This window comes from Onychostruthus taczanowskii, unplaced genomic scaffold (genome assembly GCF_017590055.1).
Source record: "Onychostruthus taczanowskii isolate IOZ18803 unplaced genomic scaffold, ASM1759005v1 scaffold30, whole genome shotgun sequence".
Classification (NCBI taxonomy): domain Eukaryota; kingdom Metazoa; phylum Chordata; class Aves; order Passeriformes; family Passeridae; genus Onychostruthus; species Onychostruthus taczanowskii.
The window spans coordinates 5778770-5802563 of NW_024500350.1; the positions used below are offsets into that span (position 1 = coordinate 5778770).

General features: G+C 47.5%; 1 protein-coding gene across 1 annotated transcript; it reads right to left on the minus strand.

The window, feature by feature from the left end:
* Positions 1-6285: 6285 nt before the first annotated feature.
* Positions 6286-16420, minus strand: CACNG1 (calcium voltage-gated channel auxiliary subunit gamma 1). Its single transcript, XM_041409537.1, has 4 exons — positions 16041-16420; positions 10229-10303; positions 8003-8140; positions 6286-7281 (listed from the first exon to the last, which is right to left on the minus strand). The coding sequence occupies exons 1-4, from the start codon at positions 16279-16281 to the stop codon at positions 7055-7057; spliced, it is 681 nt and encodes a 226-aa protein (XP_041265471.1). The 5' UTR covers positions 16282-16420; the 3' UTR covers positions 6286-7054.
* Positions 16421-23794: the final 7374 nt, after the last annotated feature.

Consider the following 23794-nt stretch of genomic DNA (forward strand, 5'->3'; position numbering starts at 1 on the left):
TGTAATTTCAGGGGTTTCAAAGTCACTCAGTTCTGTGGAGCAGCCTTTTGATTCTGTTCACCATTTAATATTGAATATTAAACTAATAAACATCACTTGTTAATTTACTGTTATCTGTCGATCAGTTAAGGGGGAGATGGTTGCATCTCACCACATTTTATTCTGTTTTATACACTGGCATTTTATCTACACTGAAAATACTACAGATAAAATCCCATTTTCTCTGATTTAGAATTTCAGTTCTTTGACTTTATGAAGACCCCAGCTGGTTTTGGTGCTAAATTTTCATAAGTGCTCTCACCCAGGAATTTGAGGAGGATATGATAGAGATGATCTGACTTAACAGCTTTGACATGAATCATTTGCATTTGGATTTCTTAGAGCTATTTTTTTCCAAAAGATTTTTTTTTAAATGTCTTGTCTGGTCATTGTTTGTCACATACACAACCCTGAGTAAGAACTTTGGTTTTTGGAGCAAAATATCCAATGAGTATTGAAGTGACGTTTAGAAAACCCCAAAACTGTATTTTCAACTCTCCTAGGGCTTCAGTCAGACTCCTATTAAAATGAAATTAAGCCTTACAGATGGCTCCGGTGGGCACTGCTCAGGCTGCACTGTAAATATGGACCTGTTGCAATTACAGGGAAAATTCAAGATTGAGATAGTGTAAATTATCTCAGTTTGGGGGAAATGAGTGGAGGCTGGGGCATATGCACCCATTGGGTATTTGGCTCCTTGACTTTTTTTTTTTTATGCTTCTCTTAGTGCCAAATCCCATGCTCCTTGTCCAGGAATAAACCCCCCATTGTTTTATGTGAAATCTGTTTAAATGACAGATCTAAATTTAGTAAGCTTGTATTTGATATCAAGAATAATTCCTTGGTTTATTTTCTATAATTCCAGTTTTTGATGAGAAAAATCTGGATGCCTCACGGGAAGTTGCCAGTGTAGTAATAAGAACTAATGAAAAGTGAAGGGAAAGATTAAAAAAATAAAATTTGGATTCTAAGAAAAATATTTTTTTTTACAATTCAGTTAGAGCCTCCACCCTTTAAAAAGCCACTTAGTGAATGCAGCTGGCATGTTTTTCTGTGTGAATTCTTATGTAACTGTGAGCTTTCCCCTTGGATGCTGCAGGTGGTGTCCTGGCTCATCTGGGTTGTGCTGTGGGACGTGGCTGTGCTTGTCCCCAGCCTGGCTTGTCCTGGCCCTGGTCCTGCAGCTGCCAGCCTGTCCTGAAGGACCTGGCAGGCTCAGGCAGAGGTTTTGGGGCACATCCCTGTCTCTCTTCATCAGTGCTCTGGCTGCTGGGGTGTGCTGTGTCCTCTGAAACACCCTGCAGGGCAGTGGGTGTCCCCAGGATGGCTTCAGTGTCTCAGCAGTCCCTGGCTCCTCAGAGCCCAGCGTGGGTCGTGGGGACAATTCCCCTCCTTCCCCCTTTGTGCTCTCGTGGCAGCTTTCAGTGTTTCCTCAAGGCAGCTCATAAATCGCTGTTTCGCATAAAGCTGGCTGCTTAGAACCAAGGCCCCAGCATCCATCTTTTCTCCTGGAGGTTGTCATCTGATACAGTTTGTCCTGGATTTTTAATTGTATGGGCTGTGGTGTTGCTGACCCTTTGCAGGATGTGAGTTCTGCCACTGACTGCGAACCCTGCGAGTGCCATTCCCTGCTTTGATTAATTAATGTTTTGTTCCCAGATTTGTCAAGTTCAGCTGGTTTTTTTTGCAGAGATTGTGCTCCATAAGCAATTCTTTTGCTATGTATGTAGTACCTCAGTGCTATAAGTAGCACCAAGAGCAGTGTTTGACCACTCCAGATTTTCTTTTTAGGCTGAACTCAGGCATATCAGAACCTGCACATTTCCAGGGCAGTGAGCCCATGATGCTTCACACTCTGCCCATATCATCCTTCAACTCATTTGTTTTGTTAGTTTTTAAAGGTTCTAGTTTTCCTAGAAAAACTGCAGACAATTAACTTGTCAAGACAGATGGTGATGATCTATGGTGCCTATGAAAATTTGCACATCGTATTCCTTGACATGAAATATGGGCTATTTCTGTTGGTGTAGCAATACTTGTGCCAGTCTCTTTTTGCTGGCTGTGTCAGGGAGCAAGGGCTGAATCCTTCTAAATTTGTTTTTTTCTTTCATTCAAGAGAAGTAAAAGGATTTGCAGCAGCAGCAGCAATGGAAATGTCAGTTTGGTGTGGGGGTTTTTTGGCAACTTTAGCTGAGAAATGTTGAGGAGTTTTTACCTCATTAAGGATTAATAGATGCTTCTGACAAATTACAGAGTGCTCAGTGATATGAATTATCCAAGACTGGTTAAAAGATGTTGTCAGTCCCTTTTCCAGAAGACTTGGCTTCCTGCTGGAGGGTAAATACCTCAACAAGACCAGCTGCAAAGCCACTGAGGTGCTCCCAGTGAGAATGGTGATACTGGGCATGAAGCTGAGCCACAGCCTGCGGTGCAGCCTTGCCAAACAGACTTGTGCTGCTGCTTCTGTTAGGTAGAAAATAGTCCAGAAATCCGAGTTTATTCCCTTCTCTGCATTTCTTTGAAGAAAACAGCAAAGCAGCTCAGTGTCTGGTGCAGAGTGGGCATGTGTGATGTCTGCATGCCTTGAATTCATGTTCAATAGCTTCAGTGGAGCCCGAGCATCGATCAAGTGTGACAAAGCAACGACAATCTCATCCTCTACTTCAGTCAAAACAAAGTTGTGACGCTCTTTTCTTGTCCCTTGGTGACAATGGAAAGGAGAAATAATTGGAATGGATGCTTTTAGAGCAGGTCCCAGTGCTGTGTGTGTTTTATGGTACAGAGCAGCCTAATGCTTCTGTAGTTAAGTTAGAAAGTAATGCAGTGTTCCAAGGGGCACTGTCCTACTGTGGACAGAGGAAGCTCCTTTTGAATTAAGTTTAGGCTGAGGTTTATTCTCTAGCAGTTTCTGACTGTGGTCAGGTTCCTGGCATGTGACTGCCCAGCTGCAGCTCTGCACAGAGCCCAGGGGCTCCATGTGAATCCCCAGGGCTGACAGTGCTGCAGACTTCTCCTGACTCCTCTATCAGGTGTGTTCCTCAAGAGCTGGCAGGCCCAGGTGAGAAAGTGTCCCTCTGCAGCAGGGCCAGGGATCTCATTGTAGGGGGGAAAATTCCCAGATCTTTGGGGCTTCCTGGAAATCATTCCCACAACTGTCAGAATGAGGAGAAAAAGGTGATGGTCACAAGGAAGTCACAGAGTGGAAAGGCATCAGTGAAAAAACAAAGTAAATTAGTAAATACCTGTGCCTTTGTAAACTAAGAGTGATCAAACACCTGAGCATCCTGCATGTGCTGGTCCTTTCTGGGTTTGGACTAAAGGAGAAATAGGGGTGTGTGCCAGGATTTCTGGGTGAAATCCTCTCTCATGCACCCACCTGTGCTGCCTTGTGTGCTGAGCTCTGCTTCCCCCGCCCGCTGGTGCTGGGCTGTGCCTGCAGAACCTCGTTGCAGATGAAGGGTGTTCAAGAGCTCAGCTCGCTGCTAAACAGGCAGTTTTCTTCTTCAGGGTTGCTTGTCTGACACCTTTTCTGCACGTTAAATTCACACAGCACAGCATTTAAAAACAAGGGAAGCAGATTCTCTCCACGTCTCGCAGCAAATCTTACATAAACAAAAACCTTCACGTCTTCTGTTGCGTTGACTGTGATTTAACACTCGGGCTTTGGCAGACTGGAGCAGCCCAAATCTCAGCACTGTGGCTTGGGCAGTGCCCTGGGGCACCTCTCTGTGGCTGTCTGGGGAGGGGACAGGCACTGGTGTTGGATTAGGGAGTGGGCACTGCCCTGAAGGTCCCTGGGGCTGGTAGTGGCAGGGCCAACGCTCAGGATTTCGTGGTGGCTGCTGGTTGTTCCTTGTTGTGCAAATTGATTTGCCTCTCTCTCTCTGGTGCCCGTTTCCCACTCGGTTCTTTGGCTGTGTCCCAAACCCAGGAGTGCTCCTGTTGGATGTGTAGCAGCTGGGTTCCCATCCCTGATTGTCTCTGGGACTCTGCTTTTCATGGTACATTCTTGAGGTTCTGGTGGCTCTTCCCTGCTGTTCGCTCAGCTTAGAGAATGAAAACTGAAACTGGTTACAGCTCCCCCCTCCAACATTATATTCCTTTTCCTTTATGAAGGCCAATTACTTTTATTAACTCTCTTAAAACACATTATCAGCTCTGGCAGAACAAACCTGCTGCAGGAGCAGAGCCCTTCCCACCGTGAATACCAATGACTGATTTAATGGATGGGTCCCTCTTCAGCAGTTCTTAATATCTAGAAGAAGAAAATGAAGTTTTCCGTGTGCTTCTCAGTCTGGCAGGGACCATACAGAGCAGGGAATGATCACAAAGCCTTAGCCTGGAGCAGAAAGAGAAAAAAACTCAGTGAGTCTTAAGGGCTTTAGGAGGCAACTGGCTGAGCTGCCTGAGCTCTGGCTGTGGGTGTAGGATCTCCATGCTGAGAGCTGTGTGTTTTCTCTGCCTCATGAGTAAAGTGATCCCAGAGAGGCTGTAAAACCTTGGCTCCAGGCCAAAGCCCAGCACTTACCAGGAATCTTTCCACTGCCCTCACTGGGGCTTGGATGAGGCGCATCAGGAGTGTGCAGGAGATGGGTGAGACCTTCCAGGCTGTGTTTATCTGAAATGTGCATGTCTTGCTCTTGAGTATCAGGAAGGGGACTGAGTGGCATCTTGGCTGGGTAAAAAGTTGGCCCATCAGGATGAGAACCCACCTAGAAATTGCTTTCTTCCAGCAGAGGTATTGAAGGAGAGGGATGGCACTTCAGAAAAGGTGTGGATGGGTGAAGGGCTTCCCAGGGACACAGGACCTGCCACTGCTCTGTGTGGGGTGAGGAACTCAGACCCTGTCCCCTGACCTTGCTTATCTCAACCCATGGCATGTCTGAGGTGATGATGAGGAGGATGATGATGATGGCTGAGCTGGGAATGCTGTTCCTGCCAGCTGCTCTGCTTGGATTAATTTTTGCTGTGTAGGTTTGGATGTCTCAACCCCGTGTCAGCCACCGTGGTGGTCACACTGACTCCTTTCCTTTCTGTTGTTGCATGTAGAGGTTCTCCCTAGAAACTAGCCTCTGTTTTCCTGAACAATGAGAATGCAAATTCAGGATGTCAGCTCTGTACCCAAAAATAAGATTTCAAAACCATTTAGCATTTCAGAGTGGTTCTGTGACAACGTGAAGACTTGCAGTTGTCTCTCATGATGAGAGACAGGCAGAGCTCCTCAGCTCACACTCAGATCTGAGCACCAACGAGTGCTTTATCCCAAAACTTTATAATATATGTGTTATTTGTAGTGCTTTTCAACTTCAAAGAGCTTGGAAAACATTAATGCAATTTCACAAAAGGCTTCTGTTCTCGCTGCCACTCTGCTGATGGGGAAAATGGAGATGAGCCTGAGTCTGGCTGGGGCTGCTGGGGCTGAGCCCACCCCGACGGCGGGGCCGAGGGCAGCCCCTCGAGCCAGCACGGGATTGCTGGGGAATTTCTCCCCGTGTCTGAACATGCCATGATTTCAGACCTCTTCAAATTGACCAGAGATTTTTCTGTTAGGAATTCCGCTTTTCTTTAGGATTGTGGTCAGCTAAACACAGAGGGAAGAGCACTTCAGTTCCCCTTTCTCCTGATTTTTAAACTACCAGGTGAAAAGAGCACACCACGTACTTTTACTGCTTGGGGGGAAAATGCTGAGCAGATTCTGAAAATTGAACTGTAAAAAAAAAAAAAAAAAAAGAAGAAAGAAACCTCTTGGTGCTGGGGGACTGTGAGGGTGAAAAGGGCTTGGCTGGAGGGGCTGGGTGAGCGTGTGGGTCTGGGGGATCCCCAGTGCTGCTGATGGTTGGACTGGGGGACCCCCAGCCCCTGAAGTGCTTCAGGCAGCTGTGGCAGAGCCCTGCAGGCTCTCAGTACCAAAGCAGCGCCCGCAGCATCCCCAGCAGTGCCGAGCTCTGTTCTGCAGCAGCAGCAGCAGCAGCGAGGCACCGGCGGGGCGCTGCCAGGGCTGCCGCTCCCGGCTCCTTCGGGCAGGATCCCTTCCCTCCCGGCAGCCCTTCTGAAGGATTTTTCCTGAGATGTAGCTTTGTGTACATGTGCAGAGAGCAAAGCAGGGTGCACTTGAACAGCTCAGTCACGGGGAAGAAACGAGAGCTCCGAGCAGCAAACGGCGCCCGGCGCTGCTCCGCCGTCCTGGTGCAGAATCTGATGGGCCAAGGCATTCACCCAGCAAAACAACTTCCCAGAAAATCATGCTACCAGAAGATTATGCTTTTTATTAAAGGAAAATATCACTCTTCATGTGCAGTACTTCTTGGCTTCGCCACTGAAGTTTAAGGAAAACACAAGACTCTGTTTTGTGGGGTTTTACGGTTGATTTAGAAGAATGGAACTGCAGGGTGTAAATTTGGAGGGGAGTTTTTTATCCCAATGCTATGCAAAGTTCTGTTTTGTTTTTTTTACTAAAAGTTAACATTTTAATAGAAAGCATAAGGATCTCCAACTGACCCTGGGGGAGAAAGCTAACCCTTCTGAGGGCAGGAGTGTGGCATAAACGGGGATATTGACTCCCCACAGTCTCTCTCTGACCAAGTAAGGTATAAAACCCTGATATTCCTCATGGATCTATGCCCAACTGCACCAAACATCTCCATAACAAAGCTGTCTCCCCTGTGGCCCGAGCTGTCTTAGACACACATTTCCCCTCAACTGCATCAGCACAGGGCAGCCCCAAATTGGCACAGAGCAGTGCCATTCACACACAACCATGGTGGTGTTAAGTCGTCTTTCTGCTTTCTTAAAAAAAGAAAAAGAAAAAAAGAATCAAAAAAGACAGAAAAAAGAAAGGGAAAAGAAAGAGGAGAAAAGGAAGAGAAAAAGTAAGCAACAATTGCAATCGAACATGCCTTGGTTCAGTAATGACCCACTTGATGGGGAGCACATTGTGTAGTGAGACCCAGACATTTTAAAAAATACAAATATTTTCAGAACACTTTCTGGATATTTTTCATGGGTGCAGGGAACATCAGTGCTCGGGTTCTGCATCCATGCAGGTCTCCCAGGGGTTCTGGGGGAAGCGGGGCAGCGCGATGAGGAGGAGGGCGATGCCGCAGACGAAGAGCAGCACGAAGGAGGCGCAGGCACAGGCAAAGGACCAGGAGTAACTGTACTTGATCCAGGCTGTCTCCTTGCTGTCAATCATCCTCTTCACGGATTGTCTCATGACTTCTACAGAGATGATGATGCAGAGACCTGAAGGAAGATAGGAGCAGTGGGTTGAATAACCAGCTGTCAATTTTTCATCCTTAATTAACCGCCTCATCTGTTGTTTTGCATACAGGAACTGCAGTGAGATTCACAGGTGAGTCACTGACTTCAGTGTTTGAAGGAACCAGTGCTCAGAGCTGCCAGGAGCTCTGCCATAACTGAGGTCAGCCACTGACTTGTTGGGTGTGATCTTTTAGGCAGGCTTGGATGGGAAATTCAAAGTGGGGGAGGAATAATTGCATTCCCTGGGGAGCTTTTTCAGAGGCTGAGGAAGATTTTATATTGAGGTGACAATGTGCCCCTCTGTCTTTCACTCACTGTAGCATGTCAAAGTATTCCTGGCTCATGTGCAAGTGCAGTCTTCTTGTGTTTGGGAGACAGTTGTGTATTTTGGGCTGGATCAGCTGTTTTGTTGGTTTGAGTCTTAATAAATGAGATAGAATATTGTGTGTCCCTGGTTCAGACTGGGACTGACAGTGAATATACTGGAAGGGAGGGAATATACTTTTAAAGGAAGTTGGAGAAAACACAGACCAGCTGCTGAACAGGACATTCTCACACCACACAGGGACCTGTAGTCTGTGGCCAGGAAGAAAATGCTTTCAGAGCATTTTTAGAAGTGTCTCTGTCCCCTCGGGATCTATCTTCAATTTCCCTGTGTTGTCCTATGAACCAAGCACAGAAATGTGAGCAGCCCTGCCCGTACCTGCAAAGGTGTAGAACATGGATGCTGGCTTCAGCAGATAATCCCTCTTCTTCCTGAAGGACAGGAGCACGCAGATCGTCCCGATGATGGCAAAGCCAACGCTGAAGATGGCAATGGCTGCAGCTGAGATGCTGTATTCTGCCAAAGGGAAAAACCACCAAAAATGACACAGTGTGCACATTTTGAGCCTGCTGCCATCAGCTGTGGGGACATTGCAGTAGCTCACTCTGGGAAATATGTGCACCCCTGATGGCTGGCTTTGGTGAATTATTTCCCTCAAGTGAAAATGGGGCTAAGTATTGGCCATGTGTCTTTGGAATGTGAAAAAAGTAGAGTATAAAAGACAAAAGCAGGTATAAAAGCAGAGCAGGAAGAGGAAAATGTTTTCTGGACACCTCCTGAGATAGCCCAGGGCACCTTTGCTCACCAGCTCACCTGTATGGGGCTGCTGGAGCTGCTTTGGCTCTGCTGTGGAAATGTTCTTGTCAAAGCCTTGCTGGGCTCCATGCCCTCGTCCCTTCCATCACCCCACACTCTGCTCCCAGAGTAAACAGAGCTCTTCCTGCTTTTATTCTGTGCTTTCTGCAGAGCCCTGGCCCGTGCAGGGTGCTGTGCTGTCCCAGTGCACAGAGAGCTGAGTGGCACAGCAGGCTAGGGGTGAACTGTTTGCACAGCTCATTTTTATTCCTTTGCCTTTACAACAGAGATTTCCTGCTCTGTAAAAACCCAGCTTCTTCAGGACATGGGAATAAACCCTCCCCAAAAGTCCTGTTTTTTGTAAGCCATGTGCTGGACACTTCCCCCAGCCCAGCACTGCTCAGTGCCTGGGTGGAGGGGGAGAGTTGCTAATTGAGCAATTCAGGCCTTCATTTGCATATTGTGTTCGTTTTCAGATTAGTTTAATGTTTAACACATGTAGCCATGCATGAACATCACAGTGCCTGATGATATTTGCCTTTCAAGCCATTTAAAAAAAATATCTCCCAGGCAAAATCATGAAGAATTTTTTGCTTGCTACTAATTAGCTCCCATCCAAATGAGCTATTTCTGCAAAGGGGAACAGCAGATTACTCTTTGTTCTCACTGCTTTTCATATCACTGTTTTATTATCATTTTCTAAATGTTTCTCTTTTCTCTGTGCTGGAACTGCCTGAAAGTGTTCGTTTCATTCTAAAATCTTTTGCTGGGCTGAAGATTTTCTTTTTGCCCCAAAGAAAAGAAGTTCTTCCTGACTTTTTTTTTTTCCCCTGAAGAAGAAATTCTTCCTGATTTTTTGTGCATTGGCCTGAAGGCATTGGGTGCATTTTGAAGATCAGGTGGCTGGATCAGATAGCAGATAACTGAGCAAAAGCAGGTGACTCAGATATATGCTTTTCTATCTAGTTAAAATTCCTGTCTTTTCTGTCTTAGAGAGCTACTTTTTTAGGGAACCTATCTTCAGGTTTTCCACCATTACAATTTCCACTAGAAGCAAAGCAGATTAATACATGGAATGTATCCAATGGCTCACATTTTCCACAGTAAATATGTTGTGTTGCAAACTGTGCAGGAGTTTGTCCCTGAAGAGAGGATGAGAAAGAGAGAGGAGCATGTTAGGGGAGCCTTCAAAATATTTGGACTTATTAAATATGTGATATTTGTCCATGGAAGACAATTTTGCTGTAAACACTGGCAGTTCATGTCTTTGTAGGATCTCCATTCCTTCCATCCACTGATTGCTCTATTTTTTTACATTACTTTCATACAAAATCAATATGAACCATAAAATTCCTAATGGTCGTCAGAGAGCCTCTGCACTTCTTTTCAGGGTCAAGACTCTGCTTGGGATATGATTTATTCATTTAGGTTTTATTAATATCTTCCCCTTCAATGGCAAAGGCTGAGTGTCACGGATAGTGCCAATGTTGTAAAGTCATTTTTATGCTGGAAGGACTTTTTTGCAGTTTTCCTGGGTATTGACATTGTTATATATTTGTGGGACAACTTATGTAAAATCATGTTTATGGGTGTGATCATATATAAAAATAATTGTCCCCAGGAAGCTGGGATTTGACCTTGTCCAGGGCATTTCCCACATTTTTCCCAGCTGATGGTGCCTGTAGAAATTCTGCTGCTTTCAATGGAGCCAGGGCTGAACCCTCATTTTGGGGACCCCTTTCCATTAGATCTTGTGTGCCCATCACTTCATACAACATTAGGAAAGTATTCTTTTGGAATCATTCTTACCTTTCTGGGTGGTTACTTCAAATATCTCTGAGGTCTCTCCTGGAGTGAAGTGCTTGAAGTAGGAGCAGTTGTGGTCTGAAAGAGAAAAGAAAATTCAATTTTGTGCTCTTGGAAGCCTGTGATAAAATGTAGTAAGACTGAATTAGCTTTTTATTGATATACCAAGCTTGCAGTGGTTTGAGGCTCCCTCCCCTTGGTGCTACCAAGGAACCTGGGGTTGGATCTGATTTCCCTGGGAGCAGATGAGGACACCAGACTCCAGCACGGACCAGGCTGAAGCCCCTCTGGTACCTTTTGTATCCCTCTCAGAGCTGATTGCTCCCCTGCTTAAAATATGAATTACAGATGATTTTTCTCGTTCTGTCTTTGGCCACCACACGTTTTGCCTCTCAGTGTTGCAGCTTTTCCTGGGGATGGGATCTGCTGTGCCCACAGCTGAGCTGGCAGCTCCCTTCCCTCACCAACCCACTCCATCAGGGCGTGGTGACCTTGCAGTGCAGACAGGGGATGGAGTGTCCTCGCCCACCTTCCCCTCCTGGCTCTTCCCTCCTGCAGCTCACAGAGCCTGTGTGGTCTGCTGCGTGCAGGAGGTTTGCTGATCTGGGGGTCCCAGAGATGAGGCTGCTGCAATGCAGCAAAGCACATGGGAGTTTTACTAAAATAGGGATGCTAAGAGCTTTTTTTTTGGCTGTCAGTAAAAAAAAACAAAAGAACAAAGCAAAAAAGACCAAAGCTTTTTGAAGCCCAAGCAGTTGCCCAGGGAAGGGAGGGCTGTGTGAGCCAAGGGCAAAGAGGCTCTCATGCCAGGCATTATCCAAGTTTGATCCCATCAGAGCAGCCTGTTAAGTTAATTTGGTAGGAGAGCAGAGTGAGATAGAGGGAGCTTTATGAAGTTCCTGTGTCTGGGCTTCACATGAGCACAGTGCCAGGTACGGGTGCTTGCAGGGGGGCCAAAAAGCAAGCAGGGATCAGCATTGTGGGGCAGGGGGTATGGGGACAAGGGAAATTGCTAGCTGGGTCTCTTGATGGCCAGGGTCCTTTTTGCTCCTCAGCCTGGTGAGGGTGAGTCAGGGGAGCAATGTCACTGCTGTCACAGGAGAATTCCAGCTCCAGCTCCAGCGGGATGGGGACGCTCTGCTGAGGACCTGCTGACTCGGGGCTTTGGCAGCAGCAGGGCAAGGGTGCTCCTGCTATTTATAACTGATTTAATTGAGGCTTTGCAGGGGTGTGGAGCTGGGAGAACAGTTGCTTGCCAGGAATTTGGCTGGAAGGGTGCACTGGTGGGGACGCGCTGAGCGGCGCCAGCCCCGACTGCACCGTCCTGCTGGGCCGGGCCGGGCCGGGCTGGGCTGGGCTGGGCCTAGCTGGGCCTAGCTGGGCCGGGCTGGGCCGGGCTGGGCTGGGCTGGGCCTAGCTGGGCCGGGCTTGGCTGGGCTGGGCCGGGCCAGGCCAGGTTGGGCTGGGCCGGGCTGGACTGGACTAGGGTGGACTAGGCTGGACTAGGCTGGGCTGGGCTGGGTTGGGTTGGGCTGGGCTGGCGGCACACGCTCAGCTCCTGCCCCAGCACCCCTGCAGCACCCAGGGGGATCCCAGTGGCCCAGGGAACAGAGCCAAGGCTGCCTGAAACACAAAAACAGGGGCCCTTCCCTTAGGGGGATCTCTTCTGTTAAATAATTGAGTTAGATGCTTCTCTTCTGTCTCCTTCCAGAAGACGCTGGGGGCAACTGGGAGAAGTTGTGGCCCTGTGCACATCCAGGCTGCTCCAGCACAGGGTGAAGCCTGAGCCAGGCTGGGTGCAGGACACACAGGGGCTGCTGTGGGTTTCTGCCTGGGAGCATTTCAGTGGCTCCTTACAGCATTAATTTCTCTGGCAGAAGATCCCTGTGCTCTACCTGTTGGTTCTTGTGGGTTTTTTCTGTCATGTAAATGGTGGCTGCTGGAGTTAGTGACTCAGAGAGGATTTATTTTCCCTCTCCCAGGAGATGGGTAATTGCAAAACAGTGTTTTTGGGCCTGTTAGGGGAAGATTCCTTGGAGACACTCTTATCTACTTAAGTTTATAAGCTGACTTTTATTTCATCTGCAGATTCTCCTTGCTGGATACAAGGTTAATGTTTAGCTCTGGAATCTCCTGACCTGTTCTTTATTATCCTTGCAAATGACTGGAAGAAATACATTTGAACTCAGCCCTCTGTGACTCTAATTGTGAATTTTGAGCCTCAAAGCAGTGGTTGTGTGCCTGCACCAGCAGCTCAGTGGTGGCAGAGGCTGAGCACTGTGTCTGGGACACCTTATTTTGGGATTGTTTGGTTTAACTTTTCATTAATTCTCTAAAAAGCCTGACGTCAAAGGAGCCCCCAGGCGTGCAGTGCAAAGGTGGAGGCATCCAGACGTGGTGTGGTGGGAGTCTACTGCAGGGGAACCAAACCAGCCCAGCCCACCCTCCAGCCTCATAAACCTGACAGAGATGGACTTGTCTGCAGGAGATGGAGACAAGTCTCTGTCCCTTAGGGCCCTCAGCAAAGCTCTGCCAGTGTGTGACAAAAGGGGTCATCACACAAGTGGGTTGGTGTTTTTGGAAAATGCACTTGGGGGAAAACAGAGCTAGATCTGTTTTGGTGAAATGCTGAATTGTTTTCAGTTTGAAGATGCTCCCATGCCCTGTTGAGCTGGGGATATCTGTTTCAACAAGTCTGGTGCTCAGCAGAACTGAGGCACTGCAGTGACTCTGGTGCCACCATGAATAAGAGAAAAGCCCATTTATGTCACAGCACGTTTACATATCAGACAGGATTTCCACTGGGGTTGGTAATGGATGGACACTGTGTGGCAATCTTCCTTTCTGTCCACCCCAACTGCATTATCTCTGCCACGAGGTGACCCCGGTGTGCTGGTGGGGACAGTCCAGGGATCTGTGGCTTCAGGGCTGTGACGTGGTTTATCACAGAGTGTCCTCACCCCTCCTAGACGCCCCCTCACAGCCTTCCTGCTCCCTGCCCCTCAGATCCATCACTCCTGGATGAAGCCATGGGATGCAGGAGAAGTGCAATCCCACTGGACCTGGGGAGCTGCAAAGTGGAGACTTTGTGAGGGAAAGAAAGGCTGGAAAGACCATGAGGTGTTCAGGCCATGCAGAGTTTCGGGTGGCAGCTGTCCCCTGTAAGCAAGCACTGGAGTGACAGGCTGGGGAAGGGCTGGAGCCCACCTTGCTCTGGAACCTGAGATGGACAGAGCATGGGGAGTTTGTGGCAGGGTGGATGGTTGGAAAATCCTGGGTTTTAGTGTGGGGTTTTCACTTGTGATGAATTTGGGAGACAGACCCTTAGAGGAGGTGTTAAGGTGAGGGCTGAGCCATGGAGGGGGCCAGGCCTTGGGTTCTGACCTGGCCAGCGAGGCCTTTGACACACACAGAGCTTTGGAGATGGTCTCTCCAAGCAGGTTCATTTCACACCTGTCTTGCAGGGTGAGTCTCCTGTAGCAGGGAGCAGAGCCCTGCTGACAGCCCGTTTGCTCGAGCACCTCTCCTCTCCAGCTGCCTGTGCTCAGCTTCCTGCATTTACAAGGAGCTGTTCAAGCTGTCGAACACCCCTGCTGCTGCCCAGACCACAGGAGCCACTTTTCAGGTCAGCACCAGCACCGGAGTCACGGGCAGTGACACTGAACTGCGTTTACAGCTGTAGTAAAATGCCCCAGTGCCCACTGATCACAGTTAAAAATGTCTCCCTGTTAATCTGAATTTGCCTGGTTTTAACAACCATCTCCGTGATCTTTTTATTTGTTACAGAAGGATGCTGAGCCCTTTTCAATTTGTCAACACCCTCGGATGGGTGCTGTAAAATTTTAAACCTCTGCCTCAGTCGCAGCCCTGCTCTGTGGACTGCGAGCCAAGTCATCCTCCCCTCTCTGCACTGTGCTGAGCTCAAAACCTAATAAATAACGTTAATCATGCCATCCATTTCCTCCACAGGGAGCGACTGGTAAATGGTTATTAATTCAGTGATAAATTCTGATGCCTCTTTCCCAGTCCTGGCAGTTATGTCTGGTTATATCTCATGATTTTCAGGAAAAGCAGCGCCTGCATCTGCTCTTTTATTGCACGTTTGTTCATTCACATTTTCTTGGCTGCTGCAGGTTTCACAACCCTGGTGTTTCCCTGCCGACATCCCTTCCCAGAAGTGTGAAATCAATCGAGCAGGAGCCGTGTGGCCACAGCCTTGCTCAGCAGCCCCAGCCCCAGGGCTCTTCTCCCCTCCCCTTGCTCTGATCCATTCCCGGCTAAAACAGGGATGAAGGTATTTATGTCATAAATGAGGTGCGAATTTCACCCTCTGGAACGTGATTACGACGCAAGCTGTCATCCGAATTCCCAAATATCTTTAAAAACTGGATGAACCAGCTCTGGTGTGGGGGCCAGCCCAGCCCCTCCATAATTCCCAGCTCCTCCGTGCCTGGCAGAATGCGGCGCTGGGATGTGATTCAACGTCTGTGCAAGCACATGCTGATGTCTGTCAAAGATAGTGGCTGCTTTCCTGTGCCCTGCCTGCGAATCTGCTTTGTGCAGACAGCTGGATATTTATGAGTTTTATATTTACCCCACGGTCGTGCAGTTTTGCTGTTTATCCACCAATTTCTATTGTTTTTCCTTTTGTGGGAGTTCTCTGTGCGTGGGGGAAGGCGTGCAGCGAGGAATACGTCTCTAGGCACGTAAGTACCTTCCTGAGAGACATTAAGCATATGGATGACACACTCCCAAGTTTGGTTAGAGGCAGATCCGCATGCTGAGGCTCAGCTCCTCTCTTCACAATATGTAATTTGGCCAAAGAGATAAAGAATTGCAGTAATACAGGCAATATACAGTCAGCCCAAGCAGGAAGATTTTTCACAGGAAATTTCCAAATATGTGTTAACATATATTTCATTTCAAGCAGTGAGTCTAACACGAAGGCAATCCTGTTATTTCTGTTCTGGAAGGCATCCAGTACCCTATAAGCCTTCTAAAAAAGCAGCGTGGCTCAGTCACAGAGGGAGTGTATTAGTGCAAACGGCGCGGATGTTGCTGACTTGGCAATCAGCAAAAACATAATGAGCTCCTTTAACCATGGGAATGGAGCAGCCTTCCCGGAAAGCTGCCGTGCCCACTGCCCTCCCCATCGATTGAACTGCAGGTGGAGATGTGTGTGGGAGCAGATGCCTCTGGTGAGAGGTGAGGAGGCTCCCTAAGTCCTTGAGACATTGATTCAAACTCCGTTTATGACTCCTTTTTTTCTGGAAGTTGACAAACCATCCTGCTGGTCCCTCTCCCTCCCTGCCCTGAGGAATGGCTGTCATTGAACAGCTCAGAGACAACCCAGTACCCACCGTGGATGGGCTGTTCCTCTGGGATTATATGGATCTGGAAATCCTAAAGATCCAGCTATGTTTGGTGGACCCGTAAATACTCTCTCTTGCCTGCTGCTGTCAACATGCCTGTAGGACCCTTGGCTGGGGTTCAGCAAGATTCCCTCCATCCCAATCTGCCTTTGTGATTCCCACTGTGCCCAATCCTCCTCCCCTTCTCCCCACCACTGTCGCTGCTGCATGGCAGACTCAAATATGGTCACAAACAGACCAAGGCAACACAGTAAAGCAACCTCAGCAGGAGCTGGCAACGAGGTGTGTTTGCACACCACCACGAGAACGGCCCCACGCCCCCCATCCCAAACTCAGTGCCCGTTTTCCTTCTGCCGTGGGGGACATGGAGCCTATTTTCCTTTGCCATGTCCTCCAGCCTCCTAAGGAAAGCCTGCTGTGAGTCCTGGTGCGTGCTCACGTACCTCCTGGCAGGCTGATGGGCCCACAGCTCTTCTCCTTGGGACCTTGCTCCTGCATGAAAATGCGCTTGGTGCAGAGCCTCCAGAGCCCGAAATGCGCCGCCTCGCAGGTGGTGGTGTTCTCCTCCAGCCTGGGGCTGAGCACGGCCCAGTGGTCAGTCACCACGGCCGCGAAGAGCAGCGAGATTCCCACCAGGATCACGGAGAACGTCAGCCGCACCTTCAGGGGTTTGCTCTCGTCCATCTCGCTCCGGAGCGGCGGGGGATTCGCGAGGGCTCCCGAAATCCTGGCACATCTGAGTGCCTGGAAATGTCAGCCCCGGGCCGCAGGCAGCTGCTGGGCTGTGTCAGGAGGCTCCCAGTGCACAGCTCAGCTTTCCGCCCCGTCCCACCCGGGTTGTTTTGGATTCCCACGCCCGGCCGGAGCGGCTGCGGCCGCCGCGCAGGGGCTCAGGTCTCTTGACTTGCAGCATGCCCAGAAATAGGCATTAATAGGATGATTAACTTTTCAGCGAGGTTATAAAAACATCTGTGTTTATAATAGTGCTGGGCCTGAGTGCAGACTGATCCTAAACAGCATAATAGCCCTGCAGCCCTGTCACCCCTGCCTGCGGCTCGCAGGAGTTCAGGGGTGGACCTGCCTTCAGAGACCAGAACTGTGGCAGAGAGGGATAAAATAAGCTAATTAATCTATGTCTATTTTATTATATATTTTTATTATAGTTATTCTAAGTTTTTATTATAACGATTTTTAATTAACCTGAACTGTTCTGTGTTGTTAGGGGTTTTTTGTGGGTTCCGTTTTTTGTTGTTGTTGTTGTTTTGCTTTTTTTGTTTTCAGGGTTTTTTTGTGTTTTTATTTTTTTTCTTTTTCTCTTTCTAATGCAATACTTCTCAAATACTTGTTTGCTTTCCTACCAAGCAGGTTCCCCTTGATACCTGCAGTAGGTCCAGCAGCCACCCAACACATCCATTCCTTTCTCCAGCACTGCCTTCACTTGCCTTAAGCCCAGATTGCTGGAGCTGGGCCAGCCTCTCTCCTTCCCTTTGATATTTCAGCTGATTGTAAAGCCAATTTGATGGTAATGTCAATGCAGAGGCCACTGTGGAGGTGACATTACAATTGTGATGTCAAACTGAGGAGGGTGACAGTACCTGAATGTTAAAAGAATGGTTAAAAAAATGCCAGTGGAAAGCTGCAAATATCATTGTGTCAAGATAATGTCAGAGCTACTCCAGTCCTGCTTTATTAACACCCCAGTTTGATGTCAAAATAAAGGTGCAGAGGTGTCAGCTCAGGTTGATGAAGACAATGTGGAGCAAGAAATTAAAGTGTAGGGAGAGTATGGGAAAGGGAGAGAAAATAAAGTGTAAGTTAAAAAATATTGGTCCAAAATAAGTAATTGAAGTATGACCAGGGTTAGCATTACTCTGCTTGATGTGTGACAGGGATGGCTTGGACACCCCTGTGGGGCAGAGGGACATGTGGGCACCCAGGATGGCACCTGGAGCCCCATTCTTGCTGGGATGTGGGAACTGTGGGCAGGAGTGAAGGTACCTGAAATTGGAGGGGAAGGGGACCAGGGAGGGCAGTGGGGACACGGAGCAAGGCAGGGACCAGGACCACAGGCACATCCATGCTGGGGCTGGCAGAGATATTAGAAGCTTCCATTTAAACCAGAACCAAGAGTGAAAGCAAAAAGGCCTAAAGGGAACAGACTTTAAGCCAGAAAAGAAGTGCATTAAAGATGTAATGCCTTTTCCTTTGAAGTAGATTCTTGTTAAATTTCACTAGACATCAGTTGATCTCAGGAGCTGCAACTCAACTTCAATTCCTTGATGCTACAAACTCCACAGGTGGAGCAGAGGGAAGTGAATGTGTGTTTGCAAATGTGGGCACAAAGTGAGGCTCTGGTTGCTGAGACATCAAGTGCTAATGATCCTGCTTTAGACTAATTACAACCTACAAGGACTGCAGGGGTGGGAACTCATTAATTTTTTTCACCGGCGTTGGTCTTTGTGCCTCTTCCAGTGCTGGCAAGAATCACACTTTCTGTTCTCATTTAGTTCCTTCATTCTGGAGAAGTTCTATGGGTTTGGTTTGGCTTTGAGTTTCCTAATTTCCAGGAAACAACTGAAGTGAAATCAGAAGTGAATAATTGATCCTTGCCTACTGCTGAGTGGAGCTGGGAGTGTGAACAGGCTTCAGTGAGCCCCAGCATGGGCAGCAGTGGCTTCCCAAGCTCACATTGCTGCAGCTGAGGTGAAACACTCCCCCCAGCCCCCAAAAATGACCTAGAGCTGCCAGCCCATGGGAAAAAAATGGGTTTTGTGGGTTACTTGTGGGCATTTGGCAAATGCAGAAACAAACCAGATTTCTGGAGGAGCACAGGACTAAAGCAAACCCTGGAAGTTTTCTGCACATCCAGAAGACCATGATACCTAATCCTCTGGGAATGGTTCCTGCAGCCTCCCTGTGTCAGCTGGTAAATATTCACATTTAAAAATCAATATCACATGAAATACAGACAGATTATTGATGAGGACCTGTTGGAAAGCAGGGAGGGCTGCAATTAGCTGCACTGTAGCAGCAGCGAGTGAGGGACACAATTCTGTTTCTCTTCTGGAGAAAATGCCAGAGGAGGTGTCTGAAGCCAAACTACAGTGTTGGTTTTATTTCCCTGGCAGAGGTGGTGACTTGGCTCTGCTCCCCAGCACTTGCACTCTTCTGTGTTTCTTTCAGACCAGCCTCAGCATTTGCCACAAGCAGATTCACCTCACTCTGTGGCTCCCTGCTTGCAGGGCAGTGCTCTGCAGAAAACCCATCCCAGTCAGAACAGGCCAGAGAGGGGGAGGCAGCCCCTGCTCTGCTCTCAGCTCAAATGGGAGTTCAGCAAAGAGCTTTCTTCAAACAGGGTCTCCTCAGTCCTGTTTGTGCTCCCCAACCTGCATTGCCTCGGTGTGGTGAGACCACTGGGATTGGGGTGGGGGCTGCACAGCCAACACCTGGGAATGCCATCAGCGGCACCCTCCGGAAGCTCCCCGGTTCTGGGGTGGCAATCATGGAACACAAGAGTTAGTGTGTGAGTTTTGGCTGGCTGTTTTACTTTTCAGTAGACTCCCACCCCTGTGTGTAGCTGGCCATCCCTGCTGCCCCTGTGAGTGACCCACAGCTCCAAGCTCCCAAAATACCGTGGGCCGAGCCGGCTGTGCCGCTGGGGAAAGCGATCCTGGCTCCAGGAGCATGGCAGCGCTGGCTGAAAGCTGAGCTGGGCTGCAGACAGATGCACAGCCTCTCCTTTCCCTTTGAGCTTTCAGACACAGGCACTGCCCCTGTCTGTTGGTTCTCTCATTCCAAGGAAATGCCATATTGCCCTTTTTCCACTTTCCACTGTCTCTGCTTCCTCCCTCCTCAAACATCACCACTTCTCCCAACACCCCTGTTCACAGTGGGGCAGCCACAGCTCCTGGCATCACCATTTACCCATGGACTTGCTCATAAATGCGGGAAAAACCTTTATTTATTTCAGTCAAAGGGAAGCAGCTTTGGGCCTGAACTTTAAATGGCTTCACTACCTCGTGTCAGAGGCATTTGAAAAGATGAATCCTCTGCCTCCCTCCAGACGTGCCAATTCATCGTGAGCCTGGGAGAGGTGGGTAGAGACAGGCAGCCAGTCCTCATCTTTGGAGACAGTCTGGAGGCTGAGGAGCTGGGAGGTGAAGTTGAAAGAAGTATTTGAAGAAGGAATGCTGTCTGTGTGTGACTGGGGGATGGCTGGGGCTGCCGGGGTGGGAGAGGCTGCTCAGCTGCTGCCCCGCGTCCGGCGCCGCTCGTCCCGCTGGCTCTGTGGTGCTGGTCAGAGCAGGGCTGTGCGGAGCTGCAGCACGTGGGGCCAGGCTGCCTTCAGGCAACGTGGGAAAGATCAGGGAGAGGAGGAGGCTCGAAGCGAGTTCATAAGAAAGCTCAAAAGCTGGAGGAAAGCTCAGGCTCAGGGAGGTACTTCAGAACACACTGGGATGTTTTCCTCCAGGGTGGTTTGCAGCGGCCCCTGGCCACCACGCCAGGCTCCAACTGGGCACTGAGACCACAGTGGGTCTCATATGGGGCAGGTTTAAGCTGGAAATGAGAAGGTTTTTCTTAATTTCCAACCAACTAACTGAAAATATTATGAAGATAGCTGATCTTGGAGATTTTGTGGTATCTGGGACCACAAGAATAATTTTATCTCCTCTGAAATACTGGTGCCCAGTAACATGGCCAGCTGCAATCAAACAGTGAAAAACGTGAAAAAAATAACCTGAAATCTCAGCTCTGAGAATTTAGAAACTAAAAATCTATATACCTTTCTCCACACGAAACCAAATACATTTAAAATGGTTTATTTAAAAAGTAAGGATTAAGTACATTATACATGGTTGTGATTATACCAGTAGAACTGAAGCACAGTGGAAATAACACTTTAGAACTGCAGACAGAAATGTAGCCTCAAGGGACATGATATATTAGCCCTTGTGGATATGTGATCCATACAGAGAGAAAAAGAAACAGAAAAATAGTTTATTGTTAGATGTTTGGGCAGCTGAAGTGATTTCTCCTTTTACTCCTATTGTGTATGAGAAACAAGGAAGAGAGAGCTCATGGTATACCTGAAATTTTGTTTCTTGGAAAATCAAATCTGATCCAATAGCATTTATTTTTTTTTTTTTTTTAGTTCTGGTGCTACAGTACGTTATATACCAAAAGCCTGATTATTGTTAATGATATGGTTTTATGGTATCTGCAGGCCTTGCTGGGAAATGGGGCTCATTTGTTAGATGCTGACCAGGGAAACCAGAGAGATGTGGAAGAACAGATGATTTTTCTAAACTATCAATGAGTGGTTTCAAAGGCTGAGCACAATCTAACTCTGTTCAGATAGATCAACCATGGAGCAAGACTGCTCATGGGCAGGAACGCTGAAAATTTTTCAGTTTTGTCAGAATCAAAGTTTTTCATGGGAAAGGACTGGGGCCTTGAGTTTTTTCTGGTTTTGTTGGGTTTTGTTTGTTTATTTTCTGGAATTGTCAAATGAATTGTTTTGGTTTTGGCTTTGGTTGAACAATTTGCTGCACTGCAAATGAGTTAACACATGAGTTTTCAGTTGCAGCCCTTCTTGTCTCACAGGACAAAAACTCTGGTCCCTGTTATGTCCGCATGACTTTGTTCCCTATCCAGACCCCATGATCATCTCATCATCCCTGCTCCAGCTCCATTTCTTGAAGGTGCCTGCTGGAGAAGGAGCAGATGCTCCAGCTTGGACCAAAACAGGGCATCACTCCTGGAGAGCTGCTGGACCCAGCCCTGCCCTGGGGGAGGAGGCTCTGGCAAAGAGCAACATCTCAAAACGCTCAGCAAGAATTTCTTTTACTGCCAAGAACACTGCATGTGCCTCTGCAGGTCTGAGCTGGGCTGAAGAAAAACCTTGGACTTTGTCTGGAATCAGATGGGTGGTTTGAAGCACATTCACTGGAGAACGACGACTAAAAGAACAAAACCCACGCGCGAGCAAACCTCACACTGTCCACTTCCAGTTCAAGGTACATGAGTTTAGAGAAACAGCCTATATCTAACTCCTGGTTTGAAAGGGAATGGTTTTATTCTTAATTACAGTAAACACGGATGAGGACTTAGTTCTAACTATTAGTTTTTTAACACAGTGGGAAACAAATAGTTCTGGGAAATTGCACTTGAAAAATACATTGACTATAATTAGATGTAAATTAATTAGCACTTAGTATGACACACTAATGAGACAGAAGGTTGGTTTTTTTCATTGCAAACTTCTACTTCTATCATAGCTAATCAAAGTATTTTAATATTACGAAGTCTCAAAAAGTAGGAAATAATTTATTGTTTGAAAGCATAAAGATTCTTGTAAAAAAAACCTTTCATCAAGAACTTTAATAATTTTAGAACCCTTTTATGTTGTCCTAGCCGAAAAGTAGGTAAAAAAGTTTTCTTTTCTGCCTCTGTTTGAATTTTTTTTAAAAAGCTTGTGTAACATCTTTCTCCATAGTGTGTTGATACAGAAAGTAGCACAACATTTTCTAGTTTTAAATCATTCCCATTGCTCCATTCGCTTTAGCTCTCAGAGTTCAGAGGTTTGAAAAAAGGATCCCAGCGGAGTTTTAACCTGAATGGAAACTCTTAATGAGCAGGGATGAAGGCTCCAACCCACCCCTGCCAAAATAACGATGTGGCTGTGCCAGGCTGAGGGCCAGGCAGAGCTTAACAGTGACTAGGGGAAGACTCTCGCTTAAAATTGAGAATTGTGTCTTGGTTCTTGCAAGGAGAGAGGCTTGAGTGGGTTTCTCTGGAGAGACAGGGGTTCAACTTCCTTTTTGGGATGTTAAGGCAGCTTCTCCGGGATTTCCCTGGAGAACTTGGTTCCACTAGCTGAAAGCCTCGTATCCAAACCACCACCGAGTCTCTAGCCCTGGGGCCATCACAGGATAAATTAAGACTAAAGAGGTTTTAACAGTTTGGCTGAGATCTCTTTTTACCAGTGACCCAAACTTTCCAAATTATGGATTTTTTCTTGTCACCACTTGTCTAGTGTTCTGCTAGCAAAGATTTTCTGGGCAAAGATGATGGGGATATTCAAAGGAATCTACAGGAATTAGATGCTCCTCTCTCACTGCATCTAATTCATCTGAGGGGAATCGGGCACCTCATTCTCATATGGCTTGGTCGAGTGGTCACTAAAATCAGCATGAGTACTATTAAATTAAATTACCTTTGAGTCAGGCCATTGAGCTTTGAGATCCAAGCCTAGTATAAAAACTGAAAGCAGGAATTTATAAGAAAAGAAAATAATATTTCAGACTCTTTTAGAAACATACAGAAGCAAAGGGTACAAATTAGTTCCCTCCTTACGTGATGCATAGAGTTTGCTGTGGGCTCTCTGCACGTAAGTAGATGCATCATTACAAAATAAATTAAATTAGGTCGAACCACCATTTCCATCTAAAAGCAACTATACCTTGCACCATGCGGCACTTAATTCATAATAAAAAGAGTTTAATAAATATCTCATAAACGGTGATTTTTTTTTTTCCTTTTTTTTTTCCTTTTTTTTTTTTTCTTTTTTCTTTTAAAAAATACAAAGTTGTCATCTGCTCTGTTAACACTCGGCTCCCGTTGCCGCGGGAAGTTTCGCGAGTCCGGGCGCGGTCTCTTCTGCTTGCTCGGAGATCTGGGTTTGCAGTAGCGTTAGTGTTGCACTTGTGAAGCGTAAGGACATCGGGAGCGCGGTGGCGGGGCAGCGGCGGCTCAGCCCTGCTCCCCGCCGCGCTCGGGGCAGTCTCCAGGGGCTCCTGACAGCCAGCACTCAGCACCTTGCTGGATCAGGCACTAGGGCTCGTCGAAATGAGAATTCAAGTTTTCTAAACGTTAGGCAAGAAATGATACTTGCAAATAGGCTCAAGTCCCACCTTCTTTAATCTTTTTCCCTTTCTAGGTGTTTCAAGACGCACCCACCCTCTGCTCCTCGGCCTGCGTTGCCCCAAGGGATGCCTTACCCCAGGAATGGGAGACCCCCTTCCCACCCCATCAGAGAGTCTGTAATGCTCAGTACGTGGGTGCTCTACGGTTTCAGTGGCACAGGTCAGTTTTAGAAAGTGTTGCCTTCAAAAATATTTTCTTTTTTTTTTTTCTTTTTTCTTTTTTTTTTTTTTTCTTTTGAAAGAGGCAAAGCTTACGCCGTGTTGAAGGAAAG